Consider the following 27,098-nt stretch of genomic DNA (forward strand, 5'->3'; position numbering starts at 1 on the left):
GATAGGGCTAGAGAGAAACTGGCAGTCAGATAAGTAGAAGGGAAATAGATAAACACTAGACAGCTGTAGAGCCAAGCAGTTTTAAATCAACAGCCCACCAAAGGCCCTAACCATCTGTCTCATATGTGCTATAAACCACTGTTTTACACATGCACCTTCAGGTACTGTATTTACACGGTTTCTGTCTCTCTCTCACCCACACACACACACACACGCACGCACATTGGGCATGCAGCTGATCTATCTTTATTGTAAACAAATTACATTACATGGTTCTTATCTCATAAGATCAGTGATAAATCCCTGACTCGTATAATCTTGTTAGGGTCCTGTGCCGGTGAACTACTAACCGAAATGAAATCAATGAAAACCAATCTCCTACCTTTATGAAGTGCTGAAAGAAGTACTCAAAGTATCATAAATATTGTCAGCAAAATATTTTTTTAACTATCCAAAGAAAAAATGGTCATTTGTAGGTTGAATGGCCCATTGCTGTTGTCTTTAATGTTATTATTGTAACAAAGTATTACTGATGCATCGTCTGAGCTGCATTTTAAGATGGAACTGCTCTTATTTCCATTCGTTTTAATCTGCCACAATTCACTGTATATTACAGAATAATCTTTTTTACATAGAGTACGCACTAACTATACTTAAATTAAATTCTTTGATTAGGGTAAATGCCTTGATTAAAAATGGAAATACTCAAGTGCACCTAATTGTTGCACTTAGAAAAAGTAATAGCAGTAATTTAATAATCACGGATCACAGTTACCACATAAGCATCATATGGCTGAAGTTGACTAGCAGGATGTGGGTCACTGTTGAGGTCAGTGTGTTCAACACTGATTACTTTAGTGCAGTAAGATGAAGTCGGCTGTTATTTAAAACTCTGTTTAAACAATTTAGAGGGACATTAATACTAATACACACCAAAGGGACAAGGCAACATTTACTTAAGTCTAATTTTATTGTGTGAGTAAAAAAAAAAAAAAATTCTCATGAGGACCACAAGGCATAGGGCACATTAGAAATTACCACAGTGACACAAGTATATGTCTGTCATTCAACCTGGTAATTGTTTAATCTATAAAATTGTCAATAAATAAGTTATTCAATATGCAATGAAAAGGAAGTTAGAAAACGCTAATTGTCCCACTTGGGAAGCTGTGACAAAAAATATCAGGTTGATTTGACAGATTTTTCAATGACATGAGTCAAAAATTCTTAAAAATTTTATTTTTCCCATAAATTACTAAAAGCAAATGAACTCACCTGAGATGAAATGTCAAGTAATGTTTCTACAATAGAAAAATAAGAAACATTTTCCAAGCCCTTTCATTTAAAAAAAAAAAAAACAGAACACACAGTGACAAAAATATACAGTGCTTTTTACTCTGGAGATTATTTTCTCCATCATTAAGACAGTCTTGATATCATCACACAGTTAGTCGCTGCAGTGCCTTCATTTCACGAAATACAATATTCACATGGTAATTTCAGACAGTGTGGGTTCAGTCAGTCTGTCATTCCTCTCGGGCTTTAGAGGAGCTCACAGAGAGGCATGCTGGGACATGAGGAACTTTTTTTTTTTTTTTAACTTTTCATCCCATGGGCTTTGGATCTATGGAAGCAGGGGCTTACGTGTCAGCCGGGGAGACTGTCAGATAGGGCCCTTCAGCTCGCTTTTCTGTAAACAACACATCACAGCATCCCCTCTGCGATTCTTCCCCTGCACTTTTTCATCCACACCAAATACCTGCCCTTTGTTGTTGTGTGTCTTGACTCACACCCTTCCTCCAGTAGCATCTACCTCCTCCTCAGGCTTTTGGTGTCGACCTGTAACCTGTTGTGTGTTTGCTACTTCTGTTGGCGTCATCATTAGTGCTGCAGCTGGAAAATACCAAGCTGCTTCTCAGCTACAGAGCTACATTTTGTCTTCTCTAACATGTTATTGTGACTCTCAAAATGACCCTGTCACTCCAGATTCTTCTGTTCCAATTCATTGCACTTGTGCGCTTTCTCCTCCACATCCTCTCAGTAGTTGTTTATGGAGTGATGTAAAGAAATGGAGTGGAGGAAGAGATCATGCTTTTTTTTTGTGTGTGGAGCAAAGCAAACAGCCAGATGGACAGTCCCAGCGACACAGCAGAGATAAGAGGATTGGGCCTGCTAGTTGTTGTTGCTGGTCTTACACCAGCTCCTAACACGGTTAATACTCTTGAGACACTAAATGAAAAATAATAACAGTGGTAGAAGAGGAGAAACATGGGACCATGCAAATTTCCATCTTATATATCAAGTTCTACAGTTCAATATTCAACCTGTAGCAGATCCACAAAATTGCATGGTTAGGCCGCAGTCAGCAGGCACTTCTGTTCTGTCTTCCTCTGCTCCGGCTCTGCTCTTAAAACTGGCACGTTCTCTTGGTGTGAAGGCACCTTGCAAGCTTTGTAGAGGATGACGAAAAGGATGAGGATGAGGGCTCCTACCACAGAATTACAAACGATGGCCACGATGGCCCACACGGACAGGCCCATCCTTAGTTCATGCTCCATTGTTGACTGGTCAACAACTTTTCAGACTCAATATGGCCACATCTGTCTTCAGAGGATGGTCTATGTTCTGCTACTGGAGCCTTGCTGGTCACTCCAGTTTACCCCTGAAAGGAAAGACATTGTGACACTTAAACACAGGGACCTTAATTTCCAGGCATATGCTAACTGTCACGTGGGCCTGCTGAGTCCACTAGTGAGATCAGATCACCAAAGATTACTTTCTCTATGAAAGTAATCAGATACTTCTCTGTATACAAAACAACCTGCAAAGTCCATTACCTGCACAACTAGGTTTGAGTCTTGCTCTTGTTTAAAGGCAAAAACTACAATTTCAGTGTCAAATGCAAAGCATTATAAGTTACATTGTGGAGTATTATTCTAGTGCTCCAGTAGCAGTATTGTACAAGAAAAGTGCTAGTAAGATGCAGAGGAAAAAAAAGAACAATTGAAGGATCTTGTCTAATAATCTGTGCATGATAGAGTTTTATGGCTGGAGCACCGTATTAAAAGATACTTTCTTTTATTATTTCCTTGAAACTGGCAAAGAACGATGAAATTATTAAACTGATAAAGAAGCTGTCAGTAAGCATTTTTTCTTGCTGAGGTATTTTTGAATGAGAATCAGCAATAATGTATTTTCAGGGGAAACGTGTGAATATCGTTACTAGTTTTGTGGCTGATGCTAAATGGGTCACTGTGGTGTACCCAGCATTTGTGTGTGTGTGCGTGCATGTGTACGTGCGTGTAGGACAGAGACTGTGGTTCAAGCATGAGATGCAGAATCTGAATATTTTTCTTCTTTGAGTTTTAATGGATAAAAACTTGAGCCGGTCTGCTTCTCTACCTCCCCATAATGCATTTCTAATGAGACCACATATTTCCTCCTCTCTTCAAACCGAGGGAAATAACGGTCCAAGCCTGCTGTTGAGAAAGAGTCTGAGAGTTATCCTTCCATTTATAGGCATTTTATGACCAAGCCATATGAAGATGGATAGATCCGAATCAGAGTAGGTGGCAGTGATGCATGTGATCTGCTCTCCAGCACACAAAGTCAGTCTGTGGGGAAACCTGCCGTTATAATCGCAAACTGTGACTATTGTCAATAAAACAGCCCTCATGGTTTTGCAGAACATTTCCAAAACATCCAGAGGAACATTTTCACAGAAGTCAGGTGACACTAAACAGCTACTTGCAAAACCATATGAGTGAGTAATGTATTGGGAAATGAGGACCGTCTCTGTGCTTATATTGATTTTAGACAACCAGTGGGGCATAAGAAAGAAAGCAAACAGCAGTCAACACTATATATATATATATATATATATGAGACATTTTCATAACTCATACTTCATTTAGATGATTGTGGTTCTCATCTTAATAAGTACAAGGACAATTTGTTTTCATTTCCAAGATAAATACATTTCATGATATCACAATAGCTGTAGCTGTTTTAATTGGCACACTGCAGGAAAAGTAAACGTATTCACAAGCCAAACAGAATACGCAGGTCAAATTAGAATAAGCTTCAACAGATAATGTTACATTATGCACAAAGTGCCAAAGCGTTTGTGTCATATTCGAATGTATTTAGTCTTTGTCCAGTTGCACTGACTGCTCTGACTGAAAAGATCAACCCCCCCCCTCCCTTTCAAAAAAGTTTCTTGTAAAACTTAAAACAGGATAGTATACTTTCACTTTACTTTCTATGTACCTATCAAAGATATATATCTGATAGGTACATGCATATCTACATATATATTATTATATAAGTTTACTACTTTTACAACTAAAGATTACTTAAAGTAAAAATTGAGGCAATTTAGTCCCATGAAGCCCTAAAATAGTACATTTAAAAGTGTACTACTTGTACAGTGATATTAGTATAACTCATATCTTGTTTGCTAGTATAGTTGTAAAATAATATACTTGAACTTTACTTGAGTTTACTTCATAAACTTCAAGTATACTTATTTTAGTAAGGGAAGTCACACAGCGCTGTATTTATAAACGGATGTGTCACGGAGACGCTGAATTAACAGGGTTAAATGACACATGACATGACATGACGACACACACTCCTAGAAGTGTTAACTAACTATAGTTCATCTGTTATGTAGTGACTCTAGCAATGGATGCAAATATTACATGCACCAAAGGACGCATTCTCACAGTGGCAAAGAGATGGCCGCTGCCTGCAAAAACAGAAACACTCAGTCCCGAGGCTGGCCTGACCACATGGAAAACAGGCGACTGTGCATAATGCATCACCTGACAGTGGACTGTCAGTGTGTGGAGTCCATCTCATGTAACCGAGCCCCACCCCACCCCTCCTCCTCCCCAGTTTATCTGAGAACAGCAGCTGCATGGCCACTACTTCTCTGCCACTACTTATCGACTGTAGTTTGTTTTGTGTTGACCTGGACATAGGCAGAGCTCAACATGCACAGGTTATTTTGGACATCAAAAACCTTCAGCTGAAAGCTCATACTTGCCTGGTACATCGTCCTACCTACTTCTCCCCTGTGGTGTCCACCGGCATACGTACGCTTGTAGTTTTGCGCACGCTCCTTCTCGCGCGCAAGCTGCAAAACGGGCTGAAATACAATGTTGAAAATGAAGACTGATCTTCGGCAACTCAGCAGACTTTTGTAGTGGGAACTTTTGTCTCGAAGTAGGTCCCCAAAGTCTTGTTCCACCGTTTGGCCATATGGCTCAGCAGCGCACCCCGAACTGTCAGTGCAGTCCCGCTGTCCCGGCTGGTTCCCGGTGGCAGCTGACAGGAGCAGGGCGGCGGAGCGGAGATGCTGCTGTCACTGTGGCTACTCATCAACCCCACGGTCCCGCCCCCCATCCAACCACCATCCGTCCCTCCCTCTCTCTCAACTACTACTGAGCTTTTTACATAAAGGCGTTAATCCAATCAAGGCCTTTTCTCCTCGCACCGTCTCCCAGGATCCCACGGTCAAATCTTCAGCACAGTGCCAAAGGTCATTGCAACAACCAGACAGTCAGCGAAACTACAATTCGGTAACAGAAATGCCTAGTCTTCATCAAACCATGAAAATATGCAAAAATGTGAAAATACCATGCAGCAGTGAAAGAAGTAGTCAAAAGTTCTATTTAAATACGAGATTATTACCACAGTGTAGAAATAAAAAAAAAAGTACCAAGGTGGAAACTTTGCTTAAACATATCTAAGCCAAAATATAGCCTATAGTAGGAAGTGAATGTACTCAAGATGCAGGAATGGCCCATTTCAGAAGGCTATTATATTTATCGATGCATTAATGTTTCTCTCAAATGATGCAGCTGGTAAAAGAAGAGCCATTTTTAATCATTATGTACTGCCAGGCGGCATAATCAATAATCATCCATCCATCCATTATCTCTACCCACTTATTCCTAACCAGGGTCACAGGGATCAGCTGGAGCCTATCCCAGCTCTCTTTGGGTGAAAGGCAGGGGTACACCCTGGACAGGTCACCAGTCCATCACAGTCAATAATCATACATCATAAATTATTAGCCAATTGTTTTGTACTAAACAGCTACAATGTCTTTAATAACTAAACCTGTCAAATAAATATAGTAGGGTAAATGAATTGTTGTGGTGCATATAGCAGCAACATACTCAAGTAAAGTACAAGTACCTTGAAGATGTACTTAACCACAATAATTAAGTAAATGAAAGAAAAAGAGTAAATGCACTCAGTTACTTTCCACCACTTAAATGACACAATGCAGTATTTGGTTGATGGCTTTTTGTTTAAAGTGTAGTTTGTGAATTTATGGCACAATTTAAAAGAATCAAAATGAAATGCTGAAAGGCCCATTTCAAAATGGCACATAAATATTTTGGTCCTAATACAGGTGGAGCTGCAGTGAATTACAGGCACTTTCTGTGCTGCTGCTGCACTTAAAACAAGTTGCACAAAGCCAAATAGCAGCAGCTCCAACTTAAATCTTTTTCTAATTAGTATTCACCACCACAGCAGGCTGACCTTGGGGGAGTCTGGTCAACCCTCTCCGTGTGGGGGGGGGGGGGCATGGCATAGTCTCACCCACTGAGTTCAGGGACAGACAAAGCATTCTTTTGAGGCCTCACTGGCTCATTCACCAGTTGCATGAGACAAAAGTTTTGCAAGGGATTGAATCCACAGAGCAGCTGTTAAAGGGCAGCATATGCTGGTGCGTACATTTATATGAGCAGTAGCTGTGGTTACATGGAAAATGTTTTGTCAGTCCTTTTGAAATCGTTTTGAATAACTCTCTACATGGACACTAAGCCAGTAAGATGTTTTACATGTTCAAAGCATTTAATCAAAATACACCTTGATGTGTCTTTTGTTTTTCATCTAAACCTACATTTAATCTGCTGGAACCATAACAGAAGAAAAGATTTTTCCCAGCTTTGAAGATATTAAGATCACTTGATAGCAGATGATGACCAAGACACACCCACATCATGTCATGTGAGCAAGGGGTTCGACATAGCTTAAATTTTTTTTAAAGCCTCCAACAAAAAATGTTTTTAGCCACAGACCAGGATTTGAGAAACAATTGGTTCAGGTGTTTACATGGCTGATATTCTCCTATTGAATAGATTATTGAAAGTTTAATCCACCCCTCTCACTGAGTGCAAATTCCCTCCCATCAGCTCAGTCTGTTCTGGGGTTTCTATTCACTTTGAGCTGTCATTTTGATTATTAGTATAATATCAGGGTCCATGTAAATGCAGCTACTGGTTCCAGCACTGAATTATTTGTTTGAACATCGTGGTGGAATAACTGCCTGATGATGTGGTAACTTGATTAATGTAAAGTGGTGCAAATTAAGACAAGAAAATAATTAAAATCGAACTTTCATATTGTTACTGGTTGATATCATAGTAACATATTTCTGTTAATAATTGAGATTGTAATGTAACGACTTTAGTAATCCCATTCATAGCATTGTTAAGGGTTTATACATTGTTAAATAGAATTATTTTAGAGCTTGGTAGATAATGTGATGATTTACTCATCTCAGTAATTTAACTTCTGATGATGACTTACAGCACTCGATATCAAATTCAGTATTCATTCATTGTAATGTCATCAGTAGCGTACTGTAGCAAAGCAAAGTGCTGTACAGGTTCATTTTTATGGCTGTAGTTCAAAGTACACAGACAATAATCCTGGATGCATTTTTGTCAAATCAAAAAAGTATCAATCAGACTGCATTAGTCAGGGAGCAGCACTCGAGCTGTTTCCTAGATAAGAGCATTGATGGGATAGTTATCACTGATCACAGACTCATACTCCAGAGAAAAGTGCTTTACAAGTGTAATTCATCCTAGCAGAGAAATGCACTCAAACATAGTCTGAGTGAGTCATGGCAGTGAAACCCCCTGTCTCTATACACTCACACACACACACACACACACACACACACACACACACACACACACACACACACACACACACACAGTGTATATTACTTGCTTTTTGCATGCTGTGTCATACCTGATCACTGCCTCTCAGGTCAATGACCCTCCTCCATTACCCTGTCACAATGTATTGCATGTGACTTGCAGATGTGACAAAGAAATAAGAAAATGATTGAAAAATAGGAAGTGAGACAATTAAATTTTTTCTTAATTTCCACCCCCTCTACTCTCCCATCCTTATCACAGTATGGAACACAATTGACAAAAGTATTAATCTCAACTTTGTCATTCTAGCCTTCTCCATTTTCAAAGCACTGAAAATGTTATAATGCAGCGATAAAGTCCACAGATGAATATTATGATTTTTATAAAGCACTCTGCTGAGAGGGCACAGAGACAAACCTGGTCCGTGTCATGCAGGAATATTTTGTTTCATTTCTTTAATGTATGTACATTGTTCATTATAACCTTCCAACATGTATCTCTGCGTTATTTGACATATGGTTTGTCTGAATCATAATTTGTTTTATGTGGGTTATTTGCAGTGAATCAGGAATGTGACCTAGTGTTGTTTTCCAGGCAGAAACATTGCTCATTCTTCTTACTATCCTGCTTTCCAGAGCTGTCAGAACCAATTCCATATCATGAGGGAATGAGGACACCTGCTGGACATTTGGTGACATAGTTTCCATTTTGAGCAAACCTCCAAGGACAGGGCATCAGTTACTGTAATGCGGCTAAATAAGGTCCAAGATTTATTTACTGGATATGAGTTTATCAGATGTGATGTTTGCTATAATCTGGTAGGTAGTAAAACACACTCAAGACAAATGCAGTTTGCCGGATCTTTTTTTTTTTTTATTGACAAGTCTTCATCCTTAGTTGTTTATCATAACCTGAAAAGACAGAAAGAGTCATTATTTGGAAAAAAAAAATGCAAGGAAACAGTATTTTCCTTAAAAACAGAACTTAATTCTGTTTGCGTGTCTCTTTTACCTCGTCGATCCAGTCGTTAAAAGCTGAGACACGGGTGAAGACAGTGGGTTTCTTCACATAGTTGCAGCCAAGGCCAGAGACAAAGCTAGCAATGCCGTGGACCTCCCAGACACCGGCTGCGTTCCTGCAGTTCAGGGGTCCACCAGAGTCGCCCTGGACACAGGAAGAGAGGAGGAGGGTTAATGTTTCACAAAGTCTGACTAAAAATCACAGTCAGAATCCTTTTATTGCCATGTATAGAAGGGACACAAGAAACATGTCTTCCCCTCTGGTTCATTGGACATTTTTATTATTTTTTATTATTTATTTTATGCTTATTTATTTTTATTTAGATACACTCACTATATCAATCAGGTATGTGATGTGACCATATATATGGTCATATTACTGAAGATACTTTGAACAGAATTAAGTGCAGGATAGTTTGGAAGTATTTTACATTTTACAACTGAAAACACATAATTGCTAATAATTTAAGCTTTTCTTTCATTTTAATTTTCACAAACACACACTACAAACTTACGTTGCATCCTGCCACGATTCCATCCCCACCAGCACACACCATTGTGGTCCTGAGAGCAACACCCCACCAGTCAGGCTGGGAGCAGGTGGCATGGTCGGCCACAGGCATCAAAGCCTGCTGCAGCTTATCAGCTATGGGGCCTCCGGCTAAAACACACAGGCAGAGTCTATTACCATCATCCACATACACTAGCAGTGTATTTGTCGTATCTGATTTACAGCTTTTCTGCAAGTGCCAGATTACAGGCTGACCCTTCCAACCCACCCCAAAAAAATTAAGATCACATGTATGTGATTTGTCTTCACAACTATGAGTTTTTTTTTTTGTTTGTTTGTTTTTTTTTTTGGATAACATCAGCCTGATCACACACACAGCTCATTAAAAATGTAAACATCACAGTTGAAGACAAGTTGAAGGCCGTAAAGGATGGTAACATGAAGATATTTCACTGATCATAATCACAAAACAAATACAATGACAGATACATAAATACAGCCTATCCTTCCACACATAGTGACTTACTGTACAGCCTGCCCCATCCGGTAATGTAGCAGGGGTAAAGGTTGGGCAGCACAGTGCCAGCAGGAGGAATACATGCCAGCTGCACCTGGTCGCTCAAAGTCACAGACTCTGACAGCTTGATTAGGGCAATGTCATTACTGCAAGGAAGGCAGAAAGAAAGAAACTGAGGGAAGTGGTTGAAGTGACTGCAAAATATTTCTCTGCAGAGTTTTTGTTTTTTTTTTTTTGTTTGTTTTGTTTCATGATGCTTATGTATACGTTAATGAGCAAACTCAACTGCTGATCTTATCTCCATAATTTTTCTGAAAAAGTACAGCTGCTTATTTGAGCCTGAACAAAATGGTAGTATGCTTAAAAATGGTCCTTTCTTATTGATGGTGTCTCACACTTTTTATTGGCTGTACAGATATTTGAGATTGATGAAGATGGAGAACTTGTATTAGCTGGACCTAAGTGAATAAATGGAATTTGAGCCTCAATCCGTTTTGTCAGCTTGAACAGATGAGATTATGATATACTGTACGCCACAGCAGGAGGCTCAGCCTGTTCTTTGTAATGTACAGTGGTGCTTGCCTTACCCGAAGGCAACAAAGATGGGGTTCCATTTCTCGTGGACAATAATCTTCTCGGGCAGGATAGCCTTGGAGCCAGCCTCATCCTCAACCAGGTTATATTTTCCCACGAACACCCTGTATGACAACTTGGTGCTGTGGGGGAGAACAGACTTTTCAAGCCCAACCTTAAACTGGAGGGAGGATTTGGTGTACACTTGAAAGATTCATTGAGTTCAAAATGATGATTAGTTGTTGTGGCAGGATGAGGATTTAGACTGGGCAGTGGTTCAGATGACCTTGAGTGTACTTTGTGTGACACTTTTTTTAAACCTTTGGACTGGCCCAGGGTTAAGAGGGTTTAAGGTGCAAAATAACACATCCAGAATTACAGTCCAATCAACCAGAGATCAGTGTATGGCATTTAGAAATGTGCATATAGTGCATGTGTGCGTGTGTGTGTGTTTCTTTGCTGCTTGTACTTGATGCAGTGAGCAGCAGTCATGACCCAGTTGGCAGCAATCAGAGATCCCCCACAAGTATGCCTCCACACACCATCCTTCTCATACTGCAGTGAAATCTGGAGATGAAAAAGGAGAACGAAAAGAATATAGTATGAAACAGGTTGTTGTTGTGTAAATGGATTGCATAATTTGCTGATTTAATTCAAAAACAACCATTTAATATCAGGATTTTCAACAGCCACTGGGTCGAGCATCTAATGACCAGATGCTGGACCCATAAGGTTTACCAGTCATCATAAAAACACTGACAGATGTGCAGATATTAGCATACCTGCCAGGGCCAGCTGTGGGGTTTGGCATCTACTCCATTGACCACACGGGAAGCCAGGGGCTCAATGGGTGGGGTGCCACACCCAAAGACTAGATAAGTAGGAGACATAAGTGTGACAGACATGAGAGTGGGAGAGTAGGAGACCAGCAAAATTACTTTTGATTTACACATCAGGCACAAACTGCATTGTTGTTCCTTTCAAAAGTGTTGGCTCTCGGTGTGGTACTCTTCAAGCACACACACTCACTCACACAAACTTGCGAACAGGCAGAAAACAATTACACATGGAATTAGAGAGTGCCAGATGTTCTTACCGCTAGCAATGAGCACTGAGGCGAGCACAATGGGGATCATGTTGATTGATGCTTCTGCTGAGGGACAGCAGGACACACTCGCTTTTAAACTTTCCACCACAGGCAACACCAGCTCTGAATGTGGGATCACAGAATCCTATTGGTTTGTTATGGCATCCGGGGGATGAAAATAGACCAATGGCGATGAGGGTCTGTATCAGTGGGTGGCTGACTAATCATACAGGTGTTTTTCTCTAGAACATTTCACATGACCTTCATGTAAAGCTGTAAAAATATACATCACCATGCATAGGATGTGTGTGTGTTTAAGAACTTTTCGATGTAAACATGCACTGTATGTATATGTTTGTTCATACTGGAGGCACATTCCATCATTAATTCTGCATTTTGGCTTACCTTTTCTCCTTTCCGTGACATAGTCTCTTCCCTGAAACCTGGAATTAAATCCTTGCGTAACAGTATGGGAAGCCAACATCTGGATCACTGCCACTGACCTGTTTTCACCGAAATGTAAGACAAAAATCAAATTAAGAGGCATTACTACAGTAAATACAACAATGAGAAGCAGATGGTATCATTGGTGAAGAAAATTTCCACATTCAAAAAGCTTCCAAACATTCTGCCAGTGCCAGGAACACAAGACATATTGTGTGACCGTATGAGTAATCAAACAAGCCACTCAACATATTTCATATATAAAAATTCTTGGGGCAATATTTTTCTATGCAGTATATTTGCAATTGTAAAGTCAAATGTACCGCTGCCATAGTGTATCATGTGGTTGTTTTAATGACTTGAATGAATAGAACGTGAATAAGTTATGAGACTTGGAGGGCACAGACACAACTCCTGAGGCATGAAAGTGTCAGAGTGCGCAGACCAGAGGTGACTCATCATGCAGATGTTGTAAATCTGTCCAAGGCTGCTTGGATAATATTACATAGCACAATAAAGGTTAGGTGTTACGATGCAGTAAACAGGTAGAGGGAGTAGAAAAGGTGGCAGGGAATAGTTGGTGTTTGAACACAAAATGCTTGTAGAAACATTTTCAAGATGTTTCTGATGACATGGGTTTAGACAGAATTGGGTTGTTTAGGCCAGGATGTTATAAGAGATTCAGCTGTGGTCTGTGATCCCTTTCAAGAATTAAAAAAAAAAAAAAAATCATTCAGACAGCAGACTGCAGATTCCCCATTTCACAGTTTCTTAGTTCACCACTAGATGGGACAATTTATCTGTTTAGACACCAAAACAAGTCATATTCTTCTTCTGAGTCACACAACACAAAAAAATGGTGCTATATTTTCTGTCTGTTTACTGCAAGAAACTACATCCAAGTGTTTGTATAGTGAGTCATTTAGAAAATCAATTCTCAGTCAAACTGGGCTACAGCATTTAAAAAGGAGGTCAGACGAGATTTTGACATTGAAAATGATAGTAAGACAACGTCCATCAGGTGATACATTCCAGCATCTACACAAGTTTTTATCATGTTTTAAAAAGTTGGGAGTTACCAACCTATCGTTTGGATACTGGAAAAAATGGATAAGATAATAAAAAAAACGAAGGCGAAATTCAGCAACACAACAAGCATACGTGCTGTGTGTGTGTGCATGTGCATGCATTCCTGATGTGTGTGTGTGTGTGTGTGTGTGTGTGAGCTTCACTGCAGCTGTGATATGCAATTAATTAAAAGCTAATTAAAATTAGTCTTCAACTCTGTAAAACATTGCTCAACTTATTACAGGCCAGTGTCGAGAATAAATGCCCTCCTTTTCCATTTTCTGATTAAACCTCTTGTATTCATTAATTTGATTGTGGCCAGATGACACTCGATAATAAACCGAGGTGTGCGCTGAACTGATATAACTACATTACTAAACAGAAAAGAAGATAGAAATAGATTATGTAAATTATCTGTTTGTGCAGTTTTTTTAAAAAAACATACCAACCTGACCTGAAATATCACCAACCTTTCATGTTGAGTTCAAAACCTCTAATCTTCAAAATCTGCTCCTTACCAGTAAAATATGTTTATATGCAGTTAGATGCAGTCTGTCATGTTCTGAGATGAGGCTTACTAGTTTCATGGCAGAGCAAAGCAGAAAAACCCGTCTAATGAACGTCCCCCTCCCTCCCTGAGGGTTTGTAACAGGTACAATTCAGCCTGTTTTCCCTATCAGCAGAGCAGCTGAACTCGAAATGACACTCTGTGTGAGGTTTATGGTTGGTTTATATCACTTTGGGGCAGTAAACACTGTACTGGCTGTTGCCGTCCCCCATGTGTAGCAAAGGAGAAAGATTTTGCAATAATGTATAAATATTATTGTGGCAGGTCCATGCTATTGGCTGCAGTCAGCTGTGTGGTTTTTAACTCATTTTCCTTGCATGTCTCTGTATCCAACATTACCACCACTGTTATGCGATGAATATGATCTTTTGGTTTGTAGCAACAGTCTAATGTTTAGCCCATTCTGAGCCCACTAATGTCAATATTGGTAAGCCTTTGCCTTTTAAATAATATACAGCTGTATTTTCCAGTGGCTGTTTTATTTGCCACAGGCAGTGTGTTGTGAGCCGCAGGGCTGAAGTAAATCCAGAGCATTGGCTGCTGCTGATTTGCTTTCATCATTGTCCTTCACACTGATGTTAACAGAAGGCTTTCCCTGCCTTCACTTTTGATTGTTGGTGCATATGTTTATTTCCTTTTGATCTCTTTGTTTACTGTGGTTTTAATTCACTGCTTCTCAACATTTTTGACTTGCCATCCCTTAGAAACACCCACTTTGGGAACTACTGATATAATTAAATCTCATATGCACATCATGACCCAACTGGTCTTCCTACAGGTCTTGTATGTACTTGCCAGGTTCTATTTTTTCATGTTGAGTGGGAGAGAGTAGCAGGGGAGTAGTGGGACTGGGTGCAGCCTGTCTCACTGTTGTGGTAGTGTGTTGAGAACTGCTTACCGCTTGAACATGTTATTTATTTTATTTGGCTTTTGAGCCTGTTACACTCATGCCAGCACAGCACTGTCACCCATGTGTTTCTGTTTTCACTGGATAATTTGCTCTGTGGATTTTTTTTTTTTTTTCCTGGACAAATTAACCAAATTCAATATCCACAAACATCAGATATGCTTAATATTTTTATAGCCTATATTTTGTGAGTCCTACTCTGTAGTGTAGTGAGTTCTACTCTGTTAAATGTTTTGGAGGTCTACATTATATTTTTTGTCTGTCCACAGTTTTTATTTAGATTACTTTTATATACAAGGTTTTTATTAAGTCATTGTTTTTCTTGATTCCATTTCTCTCCCCTTTTGATTATTATTCTTCCGTATTAATACATGTCTAACGGTTACATATTTGCACTTGGTTTTAGGATGGTAATTTGGAAGGGGACCTGGTTTTTTTTTTTTTATGCAGGGTTACTTGGATGTTGGGAAACATGCAGTGTCATTTAACATTAAGAGAAACGGTGCTTTAAAACTCAGAGAAGAAAAACCCCTCGTCACCTTACCGTTATTCAAACATGTACTTTACCAGTTTTTAAGTCTATTGTAAACTTTGCTACCACCAGTTAGCTTGTTAACTTTTCTGTTGCAACATTTTGGCACAGAAATTCTTCTGCTGCTGAATAATTCAATTCGACTCAAACACAGATGTGTAGAAACCATGACTGCAGTCAGACACATGCAAACTGCATGAAGACAGACTGTTTAGTGAGATTAGATAAAATCTATATGCTATAATCTAAAGATTCAAACAATTTTCTTCCTTTAAACTCTGTGGCAAGTCAATTTGAAGGTCATAAGCATAACAGTGAAATGAGAGATTGTGTTTGTCTATTACTGTCCCTAACATTAGCATGTACAGTGAAAAGAGAGTAGGGCCAAGGATGGAGCCCTGTGGAACTTGACAGGTTTAAATGAGAAATGAGCTCTCATCATGATGGAGCAACTTCCTCAGATAAGTAGGATTGAAACCATCCAAGTACTGTATCTTAGATACCAACATAGTGGGAGAGATGAGGAATAAGATTTGAGTGAGCAAGTGTCAAACAGACCTTTAGGGTCCAGGAGCACCAAAATCACAGGTTTCTTATTGTCTACCAATTTAAAAAAAAGTCTAACAGTGATTATAATGTTCATCATCAACAATTGATTCTTTTTTTTTTTCCAAAAATCTTTGCTAAGTTAAGAAACACATGAAAAATGTAAAAGCTCTGTAGGTTTTTGGTAAAGGAGTAACAACTGCATGTTTAAAACCTCCTTGAACCACCCCAGGACTCAGACAGCTAGCTGTTAAATAAATTAAGCAAACAAGGGCCAAATGTATCAAAAGCTGGTCACCAGGAATAATATCAGAAGGATCCAGTAAAGAAACTCAGACTGCTGGAAAAACAGGCATATCACCATAGTCATGGGATAGGTTTACCCTGAATTTAAAATTGAATTTACTGTATTACAAAAAGCCTAATAATTAATACTCTTGGTAATAATACTCGACATTTAAACAGATTTAGCAAAAAAACAAACAAAAAGACACAACCTAATGTAATAAATTGAGCCTGTATTCTAGCATGTGGTTCTGATATGAGCCTTTATTTATGACTAAACAATTATTTTTTTAATTCTAAAATAATTTAATACAAAATGTGTTTTTAAAATAAATCTACACTAACATTATATGTAAGAATATACAACCAGTGACCTGCATCATGATGTTTCTTGCTGATTATATTATGACCTTAATAAGACAGTCAACATTGTACTGTAGTGTAATTTACTGCCTGTGGTCACTTCCTTAACTTGGCAGGAATCCAAGGGTTCAAAGTTTTCCTCAGGGCCTGTTTAAATCCTGTGTTATCTCATCAACTACACAAAAGAACCAACCATGTCCAAGACCACAGAGGCCCAGACACGCAGTAGTAAGTACACACCACTTTCAGATGTGTAGCCAGACGATGTGTACATAGAAAACAGTTGAAGAATTAGCTACATATTACAGTTTTATTCCAATAGATTGATTTCATTATATTAAAACAGGATTTAAAAGAAGGGTATCTTTTGCTTGTCATTTTATTTTATGTTATTGCATAATACCAAAAATCCATTACTGCTCTGAATTAAGAGAGTCACACTAGTCTTGTTTTTACATAAACACTAAACCTGATCACCCTCTACAAGGAGGCTGCTTTATTTTATTGATTTTTGTGGAAATGGCATGACTAATTGAATCAACATTTCACTTATATTAAAAAAAGATTTGTACAATTGCTGTATCTTTGTCTGTCCCCTTTTAAAACTATTCAGCATAGAATGTACACACAGGCATACGTTTTGGTAATGTGGTTTCTCTGACTTTTGTTTTAGTCATAATGGTATTTTGTTGTATTTCAAAAGCAGAGCTGCAGTTACAATAAGTCTTTTGGCATTCTCCATTGTTCCTGCTCCAAGGTCTGCTGTTGAATCAGAACTCGTGAAAGAATATGAACAATGTCTCATTAACAGCTTTTAGTCACTCTTGGATGTTAAGGAAAAAGAGAGAGAGGGGGGGGGGGGGGGGGGGGGGCTGTTTGACAGGTCCGTGCACAGTAAAAATGAAAAGAGCAGAAAGTTTGCAGGAATACTTTGACTAATTCTAACAGGGTCATGTATTTGCTCACTGACATACTGATGGTGCCATGAGGAAAACAATTCATCACTACTTTTGCAATTGTGGTTATTCAAAATGAAAGCATAAAAAAAACAAGCAATACCTGAAGCTATTATCCACAGCAGTTATGGACTATTATGTTTTCAAGAAACTCTATTTTAAATGCAGCAGTAGGAAACTTCATAAAATACCCCCCTAAAAATGACAGCACGCATTCAGGCATCATTTGCAAGGCTGCAGTAATCACAATCAAAACTGACAAATTCAACATTATAAGGAAACGTTAAAGCATACAATCTCTCTATTTCACATTCTCGTTATTGTTTGTCATACTAGTGTCATGAGAATGAGTTAGATTCTGGCTCTGCTGATTGGTTGCAATAACAATGCTCACAGTCAAAACCTCTGGTACTGTTGCTGAAGATCAGCATGGGGTTTCATACTGAGCCACAATGATGTGCTTTTGCTAATCATGTAATTCTCATCTATATTTTATAGTCTCCATTATGTGTAGAGATATGAGGCAATGTAGGGGATAAGACAGTAGATAGCGAAGGTGTCATTCACAGTTCATGACCCCAGGCAGTCGTGAGTTCATGCAAGCAGGAACTGTTCCAGTGCGTTAATTCTCGTACTGCAGAACAGATAATGTTTATCTCACAAAACCATTTTAAATCACCTGTAGAGTTTGGTTGTTTGAGTGTTAATATCTTATAATACAGTACAGTAAAAGATGCACAGAAGGTGTTAAAGTATGACTTACTGTTTGTTTACAATGCAGTTATTTCAAAATTAGACTGTATTCGACTCATATATAAAAATAAAGCTGCAACAGACCCTGAGTGGTAACAACTGCGTTAATGGTGCTAGGGAAAAATGACAATGACGGCCTGTAATGGTGAATTATGGCCACATCCATGATGCATCTTACATTACTTCCTTTTTCACACTTGTTCAGAGCTGTAGATGGCTCACAGCAGCTCACGTACAGTACGTGTGTGTGTGTGTGTGTGTGTGTCTGAGGACCATTTTAGGAGCATAATTGTATCATTAAAAAAAAATATGTATGTGTGTATTTAACAGAGTCAAAAAAAAAATTGGTGGAAAGGTGTGGATTAGCTGCTGCAGCTCAAGAAGCACCTGTTATCTTGATTTCCTTTTACAGTGTACTTCAAAAATGTCATCAAAATTCAGCTTTCAGTGGCTATCTTCTCTTCTCCAGTATCCAGCCGGCAGCGATGTCCACAGGCCAATGGGCTGGAGAGCATTGCACCTCTGGTGCGTTCTGGTGAGGAAATCTCTGATCCCATCCCTGCCACCATCAAGGGAATTATTCCAGCGTGGATCAGTGGGAGCTTCCTGAGAAATGGTCCTGGGAAGTTTGAATTTGGGCAAGACAGGTATTTGAGAAACGCTAAAGTCCTGTATGTTCACTGAAGTACGAACAATACATGCACGCACACACACACACACATATATAATACATAATACAAAATACATTACAGCAGTAATGTATTTTTTTTTCAAAACAAGAGTATAACTTGCTATCACTGCTAAATAGACAAGACAACTAAAGCATTGGTTTTCAACCTGGGGTGATGAAAGGTCACAACCCAAGACATGGTAACTGCAATACTAAATGAAATACTTACAGTACTTTAATAATCACAGTATTAAAACCATTTGGTTTAAGCTGTTACATACTGTATTAAACCACAAAAGGGGTTGTTCATGACTTATTTAATTTAATTTTTTTTGTCCTCGTGATAAAGAAATTAAGGTTTTTCTCTCCCACTGTTTAATTAATGATTGATTCCCCAAGTAATGAGTATTTCTCCACTCACTCATTCCGGTGAGAAATTGTGGGGTTTTTTCCGTCTCAGATACACTCACTGGTTTGATGGTATGGCCTTGATGCACCGATTCCACATCTCTGAGGGCAGTGTCACCTACAGCAGCCGCTTCCTGCGAAGTGACTCATATGTCCAGAACTCAGAGAAGAACCGCATTGTTGTGTCAGAGTTTGGGACAGTGGCAACGCCTGATCCGTGCAAGAACATCTTTGCTCGCTTCTTTTCACGCTTTCAGAGTCCTAGTATGTGTTTTTTTTTTTAATCTATATTTCATATTCTGATGTGTAATCCACTGCAGCATAATGTAGTGCCTGCAGTGCCAGATGCATTATTAAACCATTGAGTTAATTTGTGCATATAGGTAACAAGTCAGCTGTGTCAGATCACTTAAGGCGAATAGTCAGAGAAAAAGTATGCTTTTTTTTTTCTTCAGTGCTCATGTCCTTGACTGTATGTGCTCTACTCTATACTGCTTTTGCAGCCTAATGAAAGCCAATGTTACATTATATTGTGTTTTTTATTGAGGTAAAGGGAACACAAGTCAATATTTGTGTCTATGTGTGCAGGAGGGTGTGTATTTGTCTCAGAGGGAAAGATCAATCTGAAGCAAAGCACAGAGCTCAAGAAAACTGTGTGAACAATGAATGTCACTGAAGTTCTATATTAAATATATTCCTGACATCAGTACCATATTTACCTTATGAACAGAGGCCACAGATAATGCCAATGTGAACTTTGTCAAGTACAAGGGAGACTACTATGTCAGCACAGAAACCAACTACATGAGAAGAGTAGATCCACAAAGCCTGGAGACTAAGGAGAAGGTGAGCCACTATGTCAAATATAAAAGGCTCTTTTGAATGCTGATGCAGGTAGAGAGTCAGTGGATAAAGAAGAGAAAGATCAGTGAATGTTGTTAATGACAAGGATATTGATGCTGTCAATTCAAGGTGGATTGGAGTCAGTACATTGCTGTGAACTCAGCTACAGCTCACCCACACTATGACCCTGAGGGGGCCACGTACAATATGGGCAACTCCTACAACAAAAATGGTACTCTTCTTCCACTCCACTTGTCAATGTAACCATATATGTCTGTATCTATGTAGATATCCTTACGTTTGCAAACCTGATGAATACTGTCCAGCGGCACTTGTTTTTGGCTCCCACAGGTTTCTTCTACAACATCATCCGTGTGCCTCCTACTGATGAGAACGCCGCAACGGAGGAGACAGCCAACCTGACCGGAGCCAAAGTGATCTGCTCCATCCGTGCAGCTGAACCCAGGAAACCTTCCTATTACCACAGCTTTGGTGAGATACACACTACAGCATAACAAACAGGCTTCACCTTCTTTAAGTTGTCTGTATGCTTGATGTATACCTGAGTGGAGTTAATTAATTCCATGAGAGATTTAGTTTTTTTGCCTGCACTGACAGGATGAGTCTTCTGCACTGAGCGAGTATCACAGCTTTTTCGTGCTCTTATTAATTACTAATTTGAATTCTAGTCTCATCATGTTTCTTTTTGTCAATCACAGCTCCTTTGTCTTTCTGTTCAGCTCTCACTTTCTCTCTATGTCTATAACTCAGTGTCTCTGACTCACACATAGAAGTACACACTTTCTTTTATGCTCTCTGAAAAATGTAATAAAATTTCTTTATAAAAGACACAACATCAACTTAATGTAATTTCAGCCCTGGCTTAACTCTGAGACCATTATTACCAAAACACATAATTTATATAATAGTGTTTTTGTTGTTTGTAAACCAGATTTTACTTGTATATATGTCTATAATTCAGTCAGAGACACTGATCATTTCTAACAAATGGTCCTACAGTTAGATTTGGGGGAACAGGCTCTGCTCTTTGACAGAAGAATTACAGCAGGGACATGAATTCTGCTGGGAAAAACAACCCCTATAATAAACAAATGCATGCATATTAGATCATAGTAAAGTCAACAGTAGCCGAAGCCGAGCACATAATGTGTAGGCTGGGGTGGTGGAGGAAGCTGCGTCAGCATTGGCATGAGTGAATCAACAGAGTAAACTGGAGGAGAGTTACGTTATGTTGGTTGCACAGTGCACCTGTACAAATAAGACTGGATCTTACCAGTTAGGTCAGAGCCAAACAGTCAATGAAGAAGCCGTTGATAATGAAGCATTAAGATGATGCCAATCAGCTAATGCAAGCTTGACTTTTACGCTCTTCCTGATCTAAACCATTGTTGCTCCATTTGATTTTTGCAGTGCACCACTTTCCTGATTTCATCACGGTCTCTGTTTCCGGCAGACCACCCTTGCTCTGTCAGACTGTCTGGCACCAAAAAATCTCACAAATGATTGAGCGTTGTACCATTATACAAGGCACCGCATACAGTAATTACTCCTGTCATTAAATAAGAGTAGATGGGGGGTTGTTCTTATCCCCAGTTTCATGTTTATGTGTAATCATAACATTTTTAGAGTTAGAAAGTGTTAGAAAAGGCTGTGGCAAGACAGACTGACATGGGCCAATTTAGAAACTAATTTATAAGTTACATACATGCCTTAAGAAAAAAAAAAAACTTGGTTCACCTATTTTTGTGTGCTCTCCCTCTTCAGTCATGTCAGAGAACTACATTGTGTTCATTGAGCAGCCGATCAAACTGGACTTGCTGAAGTTCATGCTGTACAAAATCCAGGGGAAGAGCTTTAATAAAATCATGTCTTGGGAGCCTCAGTATGGAACCATCTTCCACCTGGTTAACAGACACACTGGCAAGGTACGTTAAAATAAGTTCACTGCACAGCCTTACGTTTACTTTATACAAGAAAGTGAGATGTAGGAAACACACACTCAACCCACCAAAATGGAAAGCTGCAAGCTGATCTCTTCATGCATGAAGTTGTTCCTTTTTTATTTTGATGAAGTCACACTCTGCTGGTGTAGCTTTTCTCACACATAGTTAGTCTCAATTTTCTCATCTCATTACACAACATACCCATTAAGCATACAAAACCAAACTTTCAAACTGTGGAGGTGCAATACAATAACAGCTGTGCCAAGGAGGGAGCTTGTCTTCAGATGTTAAAAGTAACACACCAGCTCTTTATTGTCAGTCCAAAAGCCTTTGTAACACTACATTATTTTGGTAATATTTTATGATTCTGTTTCCTGATTGGTTGATGTCACTGATACAACAGGAAAGTGAAGTGAGGTACCGTGCAGCGCCCATGTTTACACTGCATCAGATCAATGCTTTTGAGGACAGTGGTTTCTTGGTTATGGACATGTGCTGTGGAGATGATGGTGAGGTCATTGGAGAATTCACACTGGAGAACCTCCGAAGATGCTCGGGAGAGGAGGTGGATAAGGTAAATGCTCACAGTTTGACTCACAATATGATACAATATATAATAAATAAAAACATCCTTTCTGCATAATAATATTTACATTTCCACTGTTGTTCAGCTGGCATATTGGTTTGCATTTTTTAACATGATTAATCTATGAATCCATCCAATTTTTACTTACTTTAAACAATGTCCACAATATATGGAAAACTAAACCTGTCTTGGCAGCACTTTAAGGAGGCTTTTCTGGTTCTGGGCAAGGGATATATTTTTTCACCAAAGTGTTGTTTCTCTCCTCTCTCCTCCTCTTTCCCCTGCTTTTGTTTACAAATTTTAGGTACATCTTAGGCAGAGATTTTTATTGTTATGTTAATTAAAGCATACCTACGCAGAGATAGTGTAAAATGCCTTCAAACAATATCACTGCCACGTAAACGCTGTAATGTTCCATTTGGGTCTGATTGTTCCTGAGGTTATATTGCACTATTCAATCAAAGGAGGCACACTCACAGTTCTTCATATCTGTCTGATTTCTTTTGGCAGTTTTACAACTCGTTGTGCAGAAACCTCCCAAGGAGATACGTCCTACCCCTGACTGTAGATGAACAAACTCCTTTGGACCAAAACCTTGTCACTCTACATAACTATAAAGCCACAGCAAAGAAGACAAACCCAGGAGAGGTAGAATTAAACTGAGTGCAGTAGTGTCATTGTGTTTATAAAATAATATGTTGTACTGTGCATTAGACTCAATCAGATTTTACTGGAATCAAGTAAAGAATGAGGTCTATAATCATGATAAATACAGCCAGTTCACTCCTACACACAATGCAATTATCCAACATAATGAGACACTGAAAGTATTTTTCACAAGATAGTAATTTATGTACAGCAGATAAAAATTATGTCAAAGTGAGAGTCCACCATATGGATGAACAATTGCCATTTAACTGCTCATGTGTGCCCCCACACACAAACACACTGTCCAACATTTTCTTCTACTAGATTAAAGGTGAAATGGTGAAAGAAAAGGCGATGTTTTAGTTGCCATGACTACTGAGTGACACTGTCCTCAGTCTAACTGTTCGTTCCCGCTGTACATGTAACTGTTAGGATCCTGGTTTTTGAACTTCCTGCTATGGACTTTTATTTTGATTTTCATTTCCTGTATTCCCTTTAGTTAGTTTTTGTAATGTGGTTTAGTTACTTTTGATTAGTTTCACCTGTCTGCTCTGTGCCCAGTAATCAATAGGATCTGTGGCATTCTGCATATAAGCAGGTCTGCAGCCACATGGCCTTTGCCAGATTGTGAGGTCACCTTATGGTGCTCACCCTCCAGCCCTGCCTGACATCATATTCTGCCTGACCAAAACCTGATGCCTGAAGACCAAAACCTGGTTCCTTAGGCCTAACCTGATTTCTGAATGCCTGACTTGACTCGATGGCGTACCTGTTTCCTGAAGGCCGAACCCGACTCCTGCACGCTTGAACCTAACCTGATCCCTGAAGACCTAACCTGATTCATGAAAGCCTAACCTGAGTGCTGAATGCCTAAACTGACTCCTAAAGGCCGAACCTGATTCCTCATGTTGTGACCTGTGGTCTTATGGCCTTACCAAAATCCAAGTAAGGATTTTAGTTTCTGCCTGATCTGAACCGAGCAGAGTCTGATCTGCTTTCCCGAGCCGACTCCTGTCCGCTACTCATTACCTGCATCTGGAGTTCCAATGGATCCTCATATTATGTTAATGTGACTCTACTGGTTAAAACCTTACTTGGCCTGATGAGCTTTATTCTACCTGCTTATCCCATGGACCAGAGTTAAGTGTGTGAATTCTGTTTTGCAAACTTAAGTTGAGAAGTGTTGCCAATCCATTGAAGAGGTCCTTAGTTAATGTGGACTACATTAACTGCTATTTTGACTTTGTATTTTTTGGACATTTGGATTGTCATGCAGAAGGCTTGTGCAATAAGATTAGACATTTGGTTTTGAGAAAGGTAGTGTTGTTGGTTTTTGTTGTGAACAGAAAATTCTACTTAAACCCTTAATCCTTACAGTAACAGTCAAAAAACAGCTGTAAAATCCCAGATGGCTACCACAGTTACTGGAAACACATAGAAAATTGAGGCTTTGTAATTGCAGTTAAAGATACATATGTTTTTAAAGTAAATTTAAAAGCTAAAGTTGTAAATGAGTGCCAATCAATTGCAGTCCTGACAGCTTTACAAAATACAGTAACTAAGGTCTGTTGGTGTGCATCACCTAGGCACGTTTCTTTAAGCTAAAATGTGAAAGTTGCACTGATTCAAGTTGAGTCTGTGATCCTGCAGGTTTACATGACCCATGAGGAGCTTCACAATGATGAGTTGCTGCAATACGGTGGCCTTGAGTTCCCACAGATCAACTATGACCAGTACAACGGCAGATCTTACCGCTACTTCTACTCCTGTGGATTTGGACACGTCTTCAGCGACTCCCTGCTCAAGATGGATCTCCACACCAAGGAGCTTAAGGTTCTCTTTCAATCAAAGACTACTTAGAGAGACCTCATTGTTAGCTGGACTGGGTATTATCACATCAAAGTTATTACTACTGCTGTTTCCCTATCACTGAGAGGGAGCAGTAGATTGGGAGTTGGTTTTAAACATGAAACAGCTCAGAGTCAAGAGTATTTGTGTAATCTTCCCTGCCTAGGTGTGGCGTTATCCTGGCTTGTACCCGTCTGAGCCTGTCTTTGTTGCGTCGCCCAAAGCTACCGAGGAAGATGATGGAGTGGTCTTGTCAGTCATCATTACACCCAGAAAAGTAAGTTACCAACCACGGGGGGAAAAAAACAAAACAAGGACTCTCTGCAAGAGCAACAGACATCACTGGCAGTGAATCAATGGCCACATTACTTTGGTGGATTTGACATTATATTACATTTACTGTGATTTTTGTATGACCTGACAATACATATACACCGTATTTTACACTACACGATAAATGATTTGGCACTTTCACTGTCATTACTGTGCGAAGGGTGTTCTATGACCTTTGTCTTTACATAACAACATATTTAATCTCTTCTTCTCTTCTTTTTCCAGGATAAAAGTACTTTCCTGCTCATTCTCGATGCCAAGAACTTCACTGAGCTGGGCAGGGCAGAGGTTCCTGTCAATATCCCAAGTGGAACCCATGGTGCGTTTTACAAGATGGGCTAGATGTGCCTCAGATGTTTTCCACTCACTGGCAAATTGCTGAAACTGTATCAACAACCAGCTACTTTATTCACACAATTGATGGTTTCTGTTGATCTCACTGGCTGAAAAACACTAAACTCAAATAAATAGGAGCTGGTAAAAGAACAAAAGCAAAAAAACTGCAGACTCATGGAATTTGTTGGTACCACCTTGATAGGTACAGGTGTATGTACTTGCTGTGTAGTGCCATTACAGTCAAAGAGATTAGCAATCTTTTCTACACTAAGATGGAAAGCCCAGCATGGCATCAGCTCAGTAATAAAGTTAGTCCTCTGTGTATTCTTATGTACTCTTGTAAGATATTTGAAACAGTATTTAGCCAAAGGACCACAGGACTAGTACTTCTTTGGAAGGACTAATATTTGACATGGAAAACATTTAGATAAAATACGTCAGTATACGCATTAAAGTAAAATCTGTTTTTCTTTTTTCTGTTTAAATCTAAAGTGTTTTTGCATCATCACACCACTGGAAATGTTATACTCCCAGTGAGGACAGAACAGCACTTAGGATACATAAAAAAGCATCAGAGGAAATTCAATTTCTGTTAAAGTAATGTGATAGAAATGGACAACATCTGAATTGCCTGGAAAACAAATGGATCTCCCTGGTCGATAGCCTCCAGAGAGTCTAGCAGAGGTCACATCACAGTGCTTTTTATTCGCTCAAAACAACCCAAAACAAAGTTGACTTAGACATAAACACAACATGTAGGAACTTGTGTCCGAACAAGAGCAGCTTGGTGTTTCATTGCATTAAACTGCGAGATGAACAGAACAGAGAGGAATAAAACACACGGTCCCTATCCAGAATATAAAGTAGCTGCACTTGTCACTCCACCTTCTCCACAATTGACTTTACTGATGCTGTACTGATGGCTATTTTCCCTCTCACATTGATTTGAACAGATTGATTTGAGCTGACTCTGGGCTCAGTATCTGAAACAGGCGCTGTCGCTCTGTGAAAGCTGAGAAGTTTCAAATATATCATGACCCATATATATATTTTTTTCCCTTTTTTAATATTTCAAAATTGACTTTTAGTCAAATGTTAGAGTGAGAAAGATTTTGTAACAGCAAGTCCCAAACTTCAATAATTCATGTCTGCACAGTACACACAGACATTTCATCTTTTGCTCGTCTTATTACACTGAACTGAGTAAAACAGGAAGGAATCAAGCTGCACTGTTCTGTTTAAATTAATTTAGTACTCAGAGTTAACCCTTATGTTTTTTGTCATAGTGTCTTCTCAACTCTGGCTGTGTCTCCTAATAAACATGCTGTACAGGTCTCCCAAGACACATTAATTAACCCATAAC

General features: G+C 39.2%; 2 protein-coding genes and 1 long non-coding RNA gene across 5 annotated transcripts in view; 1 reads left to right on the forward strand and 2 right to left on the reverse strand.

Annotated features, from left to right (window-relative positions):
• bco2l (beta-carotene 15, 15-dioxygenase 2, like) overlaps positions 1–26,243 on the forward strand; it is a 28,422-nt gene extending 2,179 nt beyond the window's left edge. The window contains exons 1-12 of one of the 2 annotated variants that reach the window (XM_026321602.1): positions 16,585–16,618; positions 18,569–18,746; positions 19,230–19,441; positions 19,908–20,023; positions 20,150–20,252; positions 20,372–20,512; positions 21,806–21,966; positions 22,388–22,558; positions 23,081–23,218; positions 24,869–25,051; positions 25,233–25,343; positions 25,625–26,243. In XM_026321602.1, coding sequence (XP_026177387.1) covers positions 16,585–16,618; positions 18,569–18,746; positions 19,230–19,441; positions 19,908–20,023; positions 20,150–20,252; positions 20,372–20,512; positions 21,806–21,966; positions 22,388–22,558; positions 23,081–23,218; positions 24,869–25,051; positions 25,233–25,343; positions 25,625–25,741 — 1,665 coding nt within the window. In that variant the 3' untranslated portion in view covers positions 25,742–26,243. Of the gene's footprint in view, positions 1–16,584; positions 16,619–18,568; positions 18,747–19,229; positions 19,442–19,907; positions 20,024–20,149; positions 20,253–20,371; positions 20,513–21,805; positions 21,967–22,387; positions 22,559–23,080; positions 23,219–24,868; positions 25,052–25,232; positions 25,344–25,624 lie in introns of those variants that run through there. The other variant, XM_026321601.1, reaches the window with a different exon arrangement.
• LOC113138817 (uncharacterized) lies at positions 1,223–5,369 on the reverse strand. Its single transcript, XR_003296497.1, has 2 exons — positions 5,068–5,369; positions 1,223–2,662 (listed from the first exon to the last, which is right to left on the reverse strand). It is a non-coding gene; the product is annotated as an uncharacterized LOC113138817 (long non-coding RNA).
• On the reverse strand, positions 8,817–12,189 carry ela3l (elastase 3 like). 2 transcript variants are annotated; one of them, XM_026321604.2, is made up of 9 exons: positions 12,083–12,176; positions 11,687–11,800; positions 11,373–11,461; positions 11,060–11,157; positions 10,605–10,733; positions 10,027–10,163; positions 9,505–9,650; positions 8,982–9,134; positions 8,817–8,881 (listed from the first exon to the last, which is right to left on the reverse strand). In XM_026321604.2, the coding sequence occupies exons 1-9, from the start codon at positions 12,159–12,161 to the stop codon at positions 8,864–8,866; spliced, it is 963 nt and encodes a 320-aa protein (XP_026177389.1). In that variant the 5' UTR covers positions 12,162–12,176; the 3' UTR covers positions 8,817–8,863. The 2 variants fall into 2 exon arrangements, with proteins under 2 accessions (XP_026177389.1, XP_026177388.1); XM_026321603.1 differs by lacking the exon at positions 8,817–8,881 and having other exon boundaries at positions 8,955–9,134; positions 12,083–12,189.
• Positions 26,244–27,098: the final 855 nt, after the last annotated feature.

Source organism: Mastacembelus armatus, chromosome 9, assembly GCF_900324485.2.
Source record: "Mastacembelus armatus chromosome 9, fMasArm1.2, whole genome shotgun sequence".
Classification (NCBI taxonomy): Eukaryota; Metazoa; Chordata; class Actinopteri; order Synbranchiformes; family Mastacembelidae; genus Mastacembelus; species Mastacembelus armatus.